We start from the raw sequence: 14,533 nt of genomic DNA, 5'->3' as shown, positions 1-14,533 counted from the left end.
TGTAAGAAAATAAAGAAGAAGTGTATTGCTAAGATAGAAGTTTTATGAAACAAATACAAAAGAATTCTCTACTTTACTATTAAGGATTTAAGAGAACAAACGCTTAAAATGAACCTCTACTTCTACTCCTTATAAAATACAAGTCCATAGTCTAATTACATGGACTTTCTAGTGTGAACACACAAACAACTACTCTATTCAACAATATCCAATTAACATTTAGACATTTATCTTGTTAGGTTATATGATAGCTTAGTAGGTCATGGCGGCTAAATGGTATTACCACCAACAAATGGCAGCTACAACTTGTCAATTAGCAAAACAATGTCAATTGTCTATTCTACTTTATGTCTAATCGGAGTTATATATTCTATTAATACTATGTTTTTTTTCCAACATACATTTTAGATTCAAATTTAAAATTTATTTATTTATGGAATAGAATCTACAAGAAGATAAATTTTCACTCTTCTTTTTAAGATTTGGTGAATTTTTATGTTTAACATATAAGCCTTTAATTATTAAAGATGTTACCATATAATAGAAATACTAATATAACCTAATTCTTTTATATATATATATATATATATATATATATATATATAAATAAAAAATAATCAATAAACTTTGATATTATACCATTAGTTAAGTAGCTAATCAAAAATAAAATATAAATAAAATTTAAAAGATTCTATTTTCTTAAAAGATGTATTGATAATGTTTAAAAAGAATATTAATATAATTAGATATTTTTTTAATATTCTTGATGTAGATCTATATATATATATATATATATATATATATAGAAAAATAAAAATAATAACCTATATAGTCTTATTTAAAATATTAGATTAATGCTTTTTGAAAGAGATTTAAAGATGATTATTTCTATATATATATATATATATATATATATAAAATATTTATCTCTATTTAAGATATATAATATAGAAATAGAATTGAAATATAAAAATTAAAGTTTGTAAAAAAAAATAATTTTATATATTGGTCTCTCTTGATATTCTATATAATTATTACCTATTTTATACCATGAAACTCTTTGCAATGCCACACTATACATATACAACTCAGTAGTATTCTTCGCACTATGCATCTTTTCTATTATTCTTTTATAAATATTGCAAATTTTTATTATATCTTCCTTCTTAAATGATATCTATGTTGGAGACTTGGGAGTTTTTTCTTAGCATATCTTTGCTACAATATAAATATATGTAGTTAAAAAAGCTTCTATATGTTTTTTCTACAACTACTCAAATATAATTCTTGATTTAAGTATCTACACCATTTATGTCCAAACCTTATCAATGAACCTATTACCTAAATGAATTATTACTAAAATAAATTAGACAATTTTGAGATTTCACAATTCGACAAGAGAAAGAATTTCACTTTATACAATCAATTAAGAAGTGCAAATCCTTGCTCAAATAAATTAATCTTTTTATTTTAAAAAAGCAATATTTAATTGCTCAAATAAATTTTGATCCTATCTGAATCGATTGTATACATATGAAAATAATACTGCTACTCTTGTGACTCAGTCCCCAACCATGTTTGACTCTTGCATGCATTCTTGACAATCAACAAGCCAAGCCATTACATTGATGGTTTGTGATGGCTTGTGTTTGATGGTTTGTGATGGTTTGGAAATGAGAAAGAATGACTGAGTTTCATTGTGAGAATTCCACTCAAGGACAAAGGAAAGAGGAGGGGTCTTGGAATCACTTATGCAATCATGCACAGCAAGGAGGGCCCTTCGCACGGGCTCTGCCCTGGCCCTCCTTCTTCGCCAGTTTTAGGAAGACGCTCACAAGGCAGAGTTTTTGGCATCTCGGTTACGACAGAGGAGCTTAGATTAAAGGACGCTGCAAATTGCATTTAAGTTACAACTTGTAGCGAAGTAGTTCACGCATGGAGTGCACTACAGAAAGTGAATGTAAATTGCGTAATCTACCATATAACTGTGCAAAAATTCCAAAAAGAAGAAACTGATAGGGTGAAAACTCCTGTTCATGTCAAAGTCTCGGATCCATGCCGAGGCATTGATGATGCCACAAGCATCACCACTGCTGTAAGGAACATCAAGAGCATACCAATCAGGAGGATGTATGTCTTGCGGGACGAGCCATGATACTCTTTAAACAGAAACACACCCCACAAAGTTCCCACCAGGGGTAGAGCCTGCCATCCAACCCAACAGTCCGTTAAACTAGGCATTCCTTTCTCTATCAAGCATTTCTATGCAGACTGTAGAAATCCTGTGAAAGCAACATTTAGTCAAGAACACCACATAGTATAAGAAATTGAGAAACCAGCATACTGCCATGCTCGAATTGCAGAAGGGATACAGCATACCCTAAAATAGGTAAAAAACTAAAACCAACCTGCACAGCGTCTGCAGCAGCATAACCAGCAGCTTGACCTCCCATGAATTGGAAGCCATTCCCAACGCCACATAGCAGGCCTGCAACGATGGCAATGTGGCGGCCTTCGCGATCTTGGCAATACATGGTAAGAGAAGATTTGGGAATTCCTAAGACCGGATGGTAAAGCAAGTACACGTTCAAAACAACTGAGCAGATCAGGAAGGCAGTTGAAAAGTAAAAGAAACTGGTATAGACCACCAGATGAGGTATACCGGGCTTCAAGAGGTGGAACTGATCATTAGTAGCGACGTTGAATAACGGCGAGAATGCTGCATAACACAACCCTGTGATGAGAGCGATTCCCAGCCCAAACACGACACTCTTGCCATTCACCTTGATTGCTCTATGCGATTCCAAATTTAGCAAATATTCAGCATTGGCGACCACGCCCTTAGAAAGTGGCTCTGGCTTCCTGCTTTTACAATCACTATTATGGCTTGACGATAAAACATTCAACGAACTTGCCACTCTTTTTACGTCACCATGATACTCGGTATCTGTAATAGAGCCGATCATACTACACATCAGTGGCTTCCCTTTAGCACCAGTCCATTTCTCCAACATGAGAGAAGAGCACCAAATACCAACAAGTCTGTTATAAGCTAAGTACCACAAATCCTAACACAAGTCATGATTATGCATATCACATATACGAGTACATATGTAGGTAAAAGATCGTCTACTCACAAGCTTCATGATTGTTTGAGGAGTTTACTAACAGAGCTGTAAATTCTTCCGAGCCCTTCATTGGGCTCTTCATGTCTTCCAACCTAAGACGGTAGTTCGCAGCATGCATGCAAGAGTGAGAAGTTTGATATGTTTGGAAGCCCATGCTAAAAACTGTTCCAAATGAAAAGTTACTGACACAGATTGAACGACCATGTGCCACCTATTTGAGCATACAGATACACACCACACACTAGCGAATTCTTTTTCACGTTAAAACTTAAAAAGCAATGATATGGATGCACCCAAGATGTCATGGACACAAACAGATGTGCTCAAAGGAACGCGAACAAACTTTTCATTATTTCGATTCTTCGGAAGAGACGCCTCACTATCGTACACATGATATGATGAAAGAAACTGAAGAAGAGAAATATGAGGTTACTGAAACGTTTTTAGAAGACTCACATTTGTGAAAGTGGTTCCGCAGCTTTAATCTTGGTTTGCATATCGGCCACATTAGAGGCATGGCAGAATGATCCTAACACAACTGCCACCAAAAAGCATGCCACACCAGGGAATAATATGCTCGCACGATTTAAACCATCGTCCAGAAAGTAATTTGCTGTCGTTCCTGGCAGGAATCCGACAATCGAACCCATTAAACCATTTGCACCAACTTCAAAGTTGCGGCCAACAAAGGTTTGTCCTCCATGCTGATTATTAACAGACGACCACTAATGCCATCCATGTCCAGAAAGTTCACCATGGAGGACAATTTCAACTCAGCAAAACTACGAGCATTCCACAGTCACTAGTTGCAACAAATATGACTAAGAAAGGCAGCATGCATCCATCCTGTCCAACATTAAACCAGTGAATATGAGCAGATCAAACTCGTACCGAGAACCACAGCAACACTTGCTGACACAACCTCGGTCAAAGAGATTCCCACGAATGCTAGCGAATACTGAAGGCAAATGTTACCCAAACACAAGGCCAACCCACCAGCCAAACCAAACGCTACTGAAGGACCATTCTCTTGAGACAGTTGTTTGAGGAAGTTGGGTGACTGGGGCGTGTCGGGGCCGATGTTCCCTACTGTGAGGGCGAAAAGTAATGCAACTGAGTAATTGGAAAAAGTGTAGTCCAAGTAAGTATGCATGGGAACTCGGCCTCTCCTTTCCAGCAAGTTAAACAGCGCCGGCCACGATCCTAGACACCATAAGGAGACGATCATCAGAGTGATCGCTCCTGCTTCGTCCTGCATAGCATACATGATATCACTAATTGTACTAAACCCTACAGCTAAATTCTGAATCAGTGCTTATGATTGACTGAGGTAGCTAGGATACGCAGAGAAGAAATTTCATTTAGGTTCAGCGGCGACAGAGTCTTCGAATATAAATCCTGTGTAGCATCCCAAACCCTAGAAGTCCAATACAAAATGTTCTGAGTCTTCAATGCAGTCCAGAAATGCCAAGCTTTGGCGATGATCTAAGAAGCATGGCTTGCCAGTGGACCCTCGCAACGCTGCCCAGATCGCAAATTGCCCGCTAAGAAATTGATCATGCAGAGCAATCCATCCCTAGGTCCCAACCTTTGCCTAGAATATGACCCATAGTTGAAATTGGTATTAATGCGCATGCTCTGGTGAGACAGACTGGACCTAGAGAAAGCAACCCCCGAAGAATGTCAGCGGATCCGATAACACGAAGCTATTTCTTTTCACCAGAAATGGTGCAACACACTCCCAGCTCTAAATCCCATCGCAAGAAAGCAAATCTGTTCTGATTCTGTACTCACAAGATACTAGGATTCATTCTAATCCGTCTCAGGTTGTGGATTGCGAGTTAAGTCAAGTAAAATCCAAGTAACACCTGACGAATGCCCCTCGCAAACACAACGATCCTGTCCGTTTTTGCTATTACGGGATCCACAATAGCAGCAGTCCTCGCACATCAACACAATCAGTATGCCCCATACGTCTCTACGCCTAACAGAAGCGTGAATGGCAAGCGTTGACTCACAAAGGATTACATGCACATTACACTATATCGCGCCTACAAAACTGTCGGTAGGTCGGAGTTATGGCACGGGCACACTGAGAATATGGTCCACTGCTACGAGCAATAATGTCAAATGATGACATGTATGCCATGCATCTGGCTGTGGTGTTGAAGCCTCCGTTCTCCAACAATACTTGTTCCTTGTTGTCAACTTCTCATAGCCATCGTCATTTTCGTCGTGAGGTGCTTAAATCTTTTGGCTACGCTGACTGTGGCCACGGCAAGTCCCGCGCATCGCAATATGTCGGCAGAACTATATTGGATGATGGAGACTGCCTACGCTGGCGTTGGGAAGCACTCGACAGGGCGGAAGACGAAGTAGTGCATCGATTGCAGAGCAGACAATACCAACAGCTCTCGGAACATCCATCAAGTTGCGAATATGTGTGAAGGGGCAGGTGCAACGCGAAGCGAAGGTTTTAGATAGGACTGGGGCATGAAGGGGCAGTTGAATTATAAATAGTGTGTTGTAGCGATGACTAAGGGCATTGTGGCTTCTGACATCTCGACGGCTGCAATTGAAGATGCTGTTGCCGCGACAGAAAAGTCATTAGCAGTTGTGAGTAATTGTCCTCCTACTGAACTGAGACGTGCTTCTCTGTTGTGATGCAGTGGAAACTTAGAATGCCAACACTTGGGAGGATTTCCTTAGGGTACTAGATTCAGGCTGTGAGCACTTAGTGGACAATACCTTCACTAGAGATGAAATCATGCATCATGCAGGAACTTTAGTATATGTGCACCTCCATGACGAAGAGGAAATGGAGAGGCTTTTCCATCGCCTGAACGCTCCACGGCAGTAGTCCACCTGTTTGCTCTCGCAGTTTCATGCATCCCACACTGAAGAAGGTTAAGTGCTCATTTGAATTTTGTGGTTAAGAGAGATGTTGAAGCAGAGCAAGGCTAAAGTCGGCCTCTTTCGATGATGCCTTTTTTATGCTCCAAACCAGTATTGTATTTCTCTTATCAAGTGTGGCTCATCTCATCGTCAGGAAATGTTGATTAATAAGAACATTATGATACTCTATGAAAACGTAGTCCACACCATTTATTTGCTTAGCTCAAGGACCTCAGAAAAACCTCCCAAATTCCAGTAATCATAGGAAACCGGGACTGAAGTGTAGGCTTAACCTTCAAGAGTAAACTGATGAACCAATTGATTCTAAGCCTAATTTTATCGTAGTTCTAATGCACATGCAACATATCCTGATGAATGATTTTTTTTGGGCTTTGACCTGCAGCGACTCGTGAACTTGTTGATTTCAGATTGCTTTGGCTATTGCAATTTGATTAACCAGCTACTTTGCGGAAAAGGCGTGATTTTATGATTGTATTGCAGTCGATTTGCAATAATCACTAGATGACAAGTTTGTTGAGGTGAATGTCACGGCTGCTCCAGTAAGCTCTTGTGACCATGGCATGTCCAAAGTGTTCGGACATTTTTGCGATTTGAGTACCAAACATGGTCCGATGTAATGAGACTGCATTTATTGGAACATCCCTTAACTGTTTGTAGCAAATCATTCGGAAGCCTGCAGATAAGGGAGGTGTACTAGACGCTTCTGTGTCGATCATTTCAGGTTCTCCAGCTACGACGCTGGAAACACTGATGCTGGCAAAAAAGAATCCTACTCTGGTACTGTGGGGCCAGCATATCCCTTCGCTCCCACGAATGAACCTTTAACGAAATAATACCAAACTCTGCTGGAGATCAATCCAAGGTCCAGTCAAATCCTTATAGAGTGCAATTAATTGCAGTAACATTTTTGAATGGTTAAGAAAAACGTAATTTTGGAGGCTTCAACTCAACTCTTGGTGCAAAAGACTTTGTACCATCCCCTGCATCTTTATCAATAACATGAGAAGTAGCTTTTACCCACAACTTGGGTGTACGGCTTGTCTATCTACGCTTGTTCAGGTTTTAAAAATGCCTGCAGGACTGGCACACACAAATCTAAGTCTTGAACTGGCCAAACAGAATGAAAGGATTATTTCATGTGCTTCATTCCGTGTTGGGGTTAAGAACAACAGACCAACCGAGAGCTTTATTTCCACTCGTAAGTTTTGGGTTAGAGACAGCGATAGTTCTCTCACATGATCGGGAAGAGAGCGAGAAGAAAGAGACATGGTGACAAATCTGAGATCTGCAGAGAAGGAAGGAGGCTGCGTGCGCAACACACTGACCGTGGGGGAGGGTAAATGTGAGGTGGCAGAGGGCAAGGGTGGGTCGGGAGAGAAGAAGGGATTTATTACAGGAGGGCATGGGATTTATTACAGGAGGGCATGGGATTTATTACAGGAGGGCATGGGATTCGTTACTGCCCGACGTGAATGAAGCAGATGCATTTGTTCGAGGGGGAAAAGCAACTCCAAGTCGTATCTGCATCGGCAGGTGGGAAGTGCGGAGAGGTGAGATCGCGCCGACCACTCTCCACGCATTCCCGTTCCTCACACAGCACCAACGATATGGTGAGATGGCGCCAGCTGGCAGGGAACCTATCAGCCCAAGTGGCAGAGGATCATCCACTCCTCACAAAATTCTTGCTCTGCTTTGACAAGTTCGACAATGTTGATGTTTTCTACAATCACTGTACCTGTTTCTGCCGCTCGCAGGCAGCAGCTCTCGTCTTCGATCCCTTTGGGTTCTTCACCCAGGCCCTTGCTCTGACATTGTCGGTGTCCCTGACCCTGTGCTGCAGTTGACCTCTGTTTCCTTAACTTGGTAAGCCCACTCGAGCTTTGTGCATTATGCTGACATTTTCGCCCTCCGTTCGTTGTCAATGTGCACAGGTCTGAACATTTTCTCTCTCGCCCTTGTTCTCTCTCTGAAATCAAGATTTTCATATGTAGTCGCGCACAAAGATTATGATTAGGGGACTCGAATCCCGTTCAATGTGAGCTTTCTTCTGTTTCAGCACATCCTTCCGACAGCACCTAGGTTATGCAGGGCAGGATACATTGCATCTGTTTCAGAAATGTCTCCTTCGAGATTTCTCACGCTGTTTTAATCGTCAACGTGATTTTCTTTGTACAAGTTGCGGAGCCTGTTCGACGTGCTCCTCTGAGGGTGACAGATTTCCATGATTAATTGACAGCAGCACGTTTAAGGCACTAGTAGTGGATGCTTGTGTTATCATATCACTGTGATTATTCCGCTGTTGCCTGTTCTTTCTCTTGCAGAGTAATAAAGTTTACCAGCGGTGTCGCGATCTGTGAGGGTTCCATTAGAGATTTTTGCTTACAGTCTCTGATTTTGAGGGGTAATTGAAAACTTGGATGCTCAGAATGTTTGTGCAGTCTACACAGAAACGGAGTGGATCATCTGCGCTTAACCAAGACTAGTTTAGAGCGTTATCTCATAAATAGGCATCGTATCTACTGACATACATTGCCGTCGTAGGTTTTGTAGAAATCTGTTCTTATATTTTCATGCTCTCCAACCCGCAATTGGCTTCTACAACGATGAAAGTCTCATGGATCTAGTAGGGTTTTCTTGCTGAGTAGCAGAAGTTATGTCTTGAGGGTCGGCCGTGTGTAGTAAATGGCGCTAATTGTATCCCATGACTCGGCATGGTTAAGAACAAGGTCATGCTTGTAATGAACACGAATCATATCTAGTAGAAATTCAATTGAAGCTTCTGTGGAACAGGTTGTTTCAAAAAGGTGGTTGGTACAGCGATGGCGATGCGATTGGAGCTTTTGCAGCATCACACATCATATGATGCTAGTCCCTCTGCAGCTCGCCCCCGCTCCGCAACTTTTCATAGAGGGAACCCAGCGTCATTTTGCTGGCGACCACTTCGGTTTGTTCCTCGTCTTCTCACACAATAATTTTGTTCTTAGTAATTTTCATTACGCAACCGTCAAGCTGGGTGAAAAGAAGATAGGAGAGATCTGTGGCTGAAGCTAGTGATATTGAGTTGCAATGGTTGGTTTAAGATGAAAGTCTGAATGTGCATACATGACCTTCATCATTGGGTTGTACTATATTTGTCTCGCAGTTCAAGCTCAAGTTTCTTCAGTTCTTACATAGCTATGCCTACTTTTGTATGTTCCGTCACCGAATTTCTCTTCATACGTGCCTCGTGGTTATCTTGCCCAGGAACTTAATTCAGCATAACATTAAAGCCTCGAACACCCTGCTGCTCAATTCCCAGGTTTTGCTTAGTCTTCAGTCCATGATAAAATATATATATGCGCATGGAGTTGTTGAGGGTTGAAAGATGAGGGGCTTTATTGAATGATTGTTCTTTTCTTTACTTGTTATCATTAAGTACTTCCCCTCTATTTTATTGACTAGTGTTCTCACGCGGACGAAGTACACGAGGATGTACAGCTGATTCTTCTTTTCACTTCGCATATATGTAAACAGATCTGTCATTTCCTGGATGCAAATCCGCTATTCATGCTTCGCCCTCTCGATAGACCTAGTTGTGTCAACATAAAGCCTTCAGGTGTTGCTCATGCTTCTGCACGCAAAGGAGGCAATGGCGGGGACTACGACGATCGGAGCGACTACAAGCAGCCATCTCCCAAGGAGGAATCCGGCAATTTAATGTCATTTACAGTTATCCTCATTAAAAAAGTTGTCAAGCTAGCAGGTGTTCTGCTTGTCCTCGCAACAATATTTGCTGCTGCCGCTCCTTCCATGTTTTCATCGCCTAGAGGTCTCAAGACAATCATGTCTATGGCCAGTCACACTATTCCAGGTGAGTATCTTCAAGACGCTGGACATAGACTCTTTTTGTTCCTAGAAAACTTTATTTGAGCACCTTGATGATTTTATGTCGAATACAGATTAGTTACTGTGAATTGTTTCTCAAGCTCTTTATCCTCCACCTGTTTATTCCATCCTCTAGTTACAACATCTCGAATGAACTTGTAAGTTCTTTCTTAATGCATGATTCCGTATTTTTTTCTCAACTTATGATATGATCCCCATAGAGAATTGGTGTTTATTATTATCCTAGCTGAAACCAAGCATGCTTATGCATGCGTCCGGAACACATAGCGCTCGCTGCAATATCTGCACTTCTTAAGCGCCAAAGTGGATTCACTTTTCTGACTGTAGTGCATGACTTCGGCAAACAGGCACTGTATCGGTTGCACGTGCATCCCTAGGCTGGAGGAAACCACTTTATCTGGAAGGGGTCACATTGAAAGGCATTGACGGTGAAACGGTGCTATATATCCCGAAAATCGAAACTCGAGCGTCGCTCTGGTCGATTGTCAGTGGCAAAGCTGGCTTTGGTGCGAACCTCCTCTCTTGCATCCTTTATTCGTTATCGTTGATAAGAAATCAAAAAATTATTTCTGTAGCTCACTTGAACTTGAATATCGTACTATCGTTTCTCCTTGCCCAGTGGATTCTCCTGCCTCAAAACAAATCACCTGTTTTGGCCAAGAATCTATCAAAACTTCCTGTGTTTTCTTCAAGGGTGTAGCACTTTTACAGCCTGCTTTGATTTTTCCTTTTAAAAATTCTTTTAATGTCTTCATTATGTGGATGAGTCACGAGATTTCTGACTGTTTATCAAGTACAGAGTGCGTGCACGCGGGCAACCATGTACGCTAAGGGGCTTATCTGTCCAATGTAAACTGGAATGTAGGTCTATCCGTATGGCTAGTATAATTATCTCAAACCCTGATTGATAAGCATGGGTTATCCAACATGCTCACTGACTGATCAATTATTACTTAAACAATGAAGGACATGATGGTGATTTGTTCAGGCGATTCCACTGTAACGGCACCCGTGGTGGATCTTCAACAAGACCCAGCAAGTGGACAACCTTACCTGGCCCTCGCACTTACCCCACTAGCGAAACTTCAAGAAAACAAACCAAATCTGAACAATAGCAAAAAGCGATCAGTGGCCATTGAGCCCCCAAGGGACGTCGCTCTGGCAGCTAGTGTTAAAGCTCCAAATGGAGGTATGGAGATTGTTAAAGGAAAGGTCATTCTCCCTCAAGATGCTGCGACTGCCATTGGTCCAAGTATTTTTCTTGACGTAGCTGCTGGTCGGTTCGCAACTGAGGCCGATGATGCTTTGGAATCGGCGGCTCACGAATATCGGGGCAAATTACCAATTCGTGGGAATATTTACTCAGATCGAGCGCAAGCCGAAGGATTGGGTTTTTTAAGCTTGCCTCAAGGCCAGATTCACCTTCTAAGACCACTTAAAGCTGAGGTGAGAAAGCGTACCTCTAATTGTACTGGTCATACAGTTTACAAGTCTCTTCAAGCTTCTGGAACAGATGTTTGAGCGTAGATAGTCACAGAACAGTTGGCTAGTTTTTGAAGGAAATATCGCTTGAAGGACTAGATATAGATCTTTGCTTTAGATGCAGAAAATACATACTGCTGTTCATGAATGCACTAATTTCGTAGTATTAAACGTTTGCAGTTGGATTTGACACCTGAATTCGGAAAACTCTATTTGGTGCGCGTGAATCCTCTACTAGGGGAAATTATCGGACCGGCAATTAGTGAGGACGACTTGCCAGACATTACCATTTACGCAGCTCCGAAAGACTTTCTTTTGCCCTCGGACGAGTATTCTGTTCGCATTGAACCCATGAGGACGGTACTGTCCTCACGAATACTCACGGATGACAGTGATAATTTTATTGTCGGATTCATAGAAAGGTTTGTCTGATGTTTATGGACAATATCCAAACTTGCTATCATGCGTATGCAACCGGCATAATGGTGGAAACGTTAAGCACTAATTTTACTCTATGTGATTGCAGTTAGATTGCTTCGGTTTCTCTGTTTACCTCTACATCAACCTCTCCTTTTGTTGTGCAGACGCTTGCAAAGGGGCAGTTAGTGGATGGAGTCCTGACTCTTCTTAGGCGCCAAGATCTTCTTAAGGGTCGCTCGCAAATTACGGCTCTGACATCACCTATAGAGGCCTCCATCAACCTCAAAACGGGTGTCATAGCATGTGATCGTATAGACCTTCTTCTTGCAGGTACCGTGAAGGTTATGTTTTACTCTGTGTTCCTGCACACGCGATTTATGGTTTGATTTTAAGAGATGTTCGTGTTTTTTGGTGACTTTTTTTGTAGACCGCGTGCATGTTGCAACTTGGGGCATCATGGACATTCACCATGAGACAGTTCAAATGACACTTGCCATTCCTGGGAGTACTTTACGGGAAACTCTAGGGTTATCTCGCCTTGCCCACGATTACTATCTCAAGGTACGTTCATGAACCCGATATCAAGTCAATTGTCGACTTTTAGCCTAAGTTTGGTGATATAATGAAATTTCGGATATATTGTGATAGATTCCGCATATACAACACAATTTGAGTTGCAGAATGATGGGTGCTTGATGAAACTGCAGATTCCAATACGAGGTTCAATGGAGCGACCACAAGTAGATTTTATGGCGGCAGGAAAGGGCATTGCACAATTGACGCTGCAGCAACAGTCAGGTTCGGCTGGTCAGCTTTTCTCCTCGTTTTTTCAGCAGTCAGACAAGGAGGCCAGCGCAAGCGAGGTTCCCAAACCCATTGATGTCCTTCCATGGGACACTCGCAGCTAAGGACACTCGCTTCTACTTTTGTTTGCTTCCAACTGTACATTATTAATCTGAGTGAGAGAGGAAGAGGGAGAGAGAGAGAGAGACGCTCACACGTCTGTTTTAATCTTACGTGAAACCTGGAATTGAATTATGCTGGAAGTGACGGTTGTAGATTGCCCTCTCGAGGGCACGCGTGTTGACACATCAGCCGGGTGGTTGTAAATCTCTTCAGAATTTGAGAGAGGTGATGCTTCTGTCAAATATGTTGTCCTGATTGAAGTGCATGTGAGAACTGGTTTGGAGATCAGTGGTGCTCCCTGGTATGTGAACTTTATTGTACATGATGCTTTCTTTCATGTTTTCAGTTATTCGTTAGTGGTGATTATTATAGTGAGAGTGCACCATGTCTTGCAGCACAAGCCAAGAACAAAATCTCATTTCAGGCTATTGGTCTATCAGTGATGCTAGCGGTTATGGAGGGATTGTGGAATAATACAACGATGCACCAAAAATAATTTCGATTAAAAAGGAAAAGATGTTGAGCTCTCTGGTTGCCATATCAAAATTGCATTTTAAGGGGAAAACTAAACAAGTTTTCTTTGCAAAATTATTGCTAGATGCTTTTATGATATAATTATTCCAAATTATTGCATTTTTTATATGGAAAATCCTTTAATGATTTGTGTAAAGATTGACTTGTAAATTTCTTTTCAATATTTTTTGACTGAAGAAAACTTCACAATCATTTGAGATAACATAATAAGTTGGTAATAGCAAATGATTCATCAATTTCTTGAATAAATCATATGCTGATTTGCTTAAGGTTCCTTTGATTTTTTCACTAGCATCTATATTATCAAATAACTATTTTATTATTTATAATCTAATTATTTAAATTTCAACCTTAATTTTTTTTAATTCTTATCTTTGGATATATATATATATATATAAGTTGCTCACTCTAAAATATACTTGATATGAATTTTATTCATGTTTATCGTAAAATAACATATAAGACAATAAATAATATGTTGATTTAATTATTCTATTGGCCTAAGTGAAAAACAAATATTAAAAAATTATTACCAAAAATATATTCTTGTGTTTTAAAAAATATATATATTAAAAGATTCCTAGTATGTAACATTCAAGGTGAATTAATTTTTATTTTTTAATTTAGAAAGATGTTGAATACATGATGAATCTTAACTAACCATGGTAATTGTAGTGAAAAATAAACTAAAATAAGTTTTTTTAAGATGATTTTAGGCCAAATTTTTGATAATTCAACTTGTCATAAGATTGGTTAGTTTTGATATTAGAATAGAATAATCATATTTTATTACCAACTTTGAATGAAGGTTATTCTTTTCTGTAATATTTGCATTATTTTATATTTTGTTCTTTAGCTTCTTTTACATATACCCTCATTGATTTGCAAAGCTCAACTATTCTACTTTTCAAATCCTCTAATCTTGAAGTTTTATCTTGTGAAAAATTAAAAGTACCAAATTATGGATAATAACCATAATTTACAAAAGAATGTAGTTTGTTGAATACATGAATGTATCACATGAAATTTCTACTAATAGCAAGGAAATTTTCTAATTACCTCAGTGTTTTTTAATAGTGTAATGATAATATCATTCAATTCTTTATTTGTACATTTTGTTTGTTCATCAATTTAAGGATGCAAAACTAAAGATGTCTTAATATCAATCTTTAATATTTTAAAATATATATATATATATATATCTCTTTTAAAACATTAATAAAAATTGGAGTCATTGATTAAATATAGTATTACTTCAAAAT

The 14,533-nt window shown here is 39.8% G+C and overlaps 2 protein-coding genes across 13 annotated transcripts; one reads left to right on the top strand and one right to left on the bottom strand.

Annotated features, from left to right (window-relative positions):
- Positions 1 to 1,844: 1,844 nt before the first annotated feature.
- LOC112292883 (ureide permease 1) lies at positions 1,845 to 5,603 on the bottom strand. Of its 12 annotated transcripts, none has more exons than XM_073539313.2 (6): positions 4,020 to 5,603; positions 3,585 to 3,750; positions 3,138 to 3,220; positions 2,663 to 2,947; positions 2,409 to 2,521; positions 1,845 to 2,205 (listed from the first exon to the last, which is right to left on the bottom strand). In XM_073539313.2, the coding sequence occupies exons 1-6, from the start codon at positions 4,393 to 4,395 to the stop codon at positions 2,035 to 2,037; spliced, it is 1,194 nt and encodes a 397-aa protein (XP_073395414.2). In that variant the 5' UTR covers positions 4,396 to 5,603; the 3' UTR covers positions 1,845 to 2,034. The 12 variants fall into 12 exon arrangements, with proteins under 12 accessions (XP_073395414.2, XP_090112250.1, XP_090112247.1 ...); XM_090256124.1 differs by having other exon boundaries at positions 2,663 to 2,719; XM_090256121.1 differs by having other exon boundaries at positions 2,409 to 2,947; positions 4,125 to 4,380; positions 5,147 to 5,603.
- Positions 5,604 to 7,780: 2,177 nt separating this feature from the next.
- LOC112292842 (uncharacterized) lies at positions 7,781 to 12,979 on the top strand. The gene is made up of 10 exons (XM_090256119.1): positions 7,781 to 7,907; positions 8,835 to 8,988; positions 9,288 to 9,342; positions 9,558 to 9,894; positions 10,277 to 10,435; positions 10,918 to 11,375; positions 11,592 to 11,771; positions 11,996 to 12,161; positions 12,259 to 12,392; positions 12,539 to 12,979. The coding sequence occupies exons 2-10, from the start codon at positions 8,864 to 8,866 to the stop codon at positions 12,737 to 12,739; spliced, it is 1,815 nt and encodes a 604-aa protein (XP_090112245.1). The 5' UTR covers positions 7,781 to 7,907; positions 8,835 to 8,863; the 3' UTR covers positions 12,740 to 12,979.
- Positions 12,980 to 14,533: the final 1,554 nt, after the last annotated feature.

This window comes from Physcomitrium patens, chromosome 15 (assembly GCF_059467195.1).
Source record: "Physcomitrium patens ecotype Gransden chromosome 15, ASM5946719v1, whole genome shotgun sequence".
NCBI classification, from domain to species: Eukaryota; Viridiplantae; Streptophyta; class Bryopsida; order Funariales; family Funariaceae; genus Physcomitrium; species Physcomitrium patens.
The sequence above is the reverse complement of the archived record's forward strand: the minus strand, read 5'-3'. Positions and strand labels throughout refer to the sequence as shown.

Coding starts and splice junctions, on each gene's coding strand:
- LOC112292883 (XM_024541820.3), bottom strand. CDS start 4,395: ATGTATGCTATGCAGGACGAAGCAGGAGCGATCACTCTGATGATCGTC. Junction 3,751..4,019: donor AAGTGTTGCTGTGGTTCTCG/GTACGAGTTTGA, acceptor GATTCCTGCCAG/GAACGACAGCAAATTACTTT. Junction 3,221..3,584: donor GCGGAACCACTTTCACAAAT/GTGAGTCTTCTA, acceptor CTACCGTCTTAG/GTTGGAAGACATGAAGAGCC.
- LOC112292842 (XM_090256119.1), top strand. CDS start 8,864: ATGGCGATGCGATTGGAGCTTTTGCAGCATCACACATCATATGATGCT. Junction 9,343..9,557: donor CCCTGCTGCTCAATTCCCAG/GTTTTGCTTAGT, acceptor ATATGTAAACAG/ATCTGTCATTTCCTGGATGC. Junction 10,436..10,917: donor CAGTGGCAAAGCTGGCTTTG/GTGCGAACCTCC, acceptor TGATTTGTTCAG/GCGATTCCACTGTAACGGCA.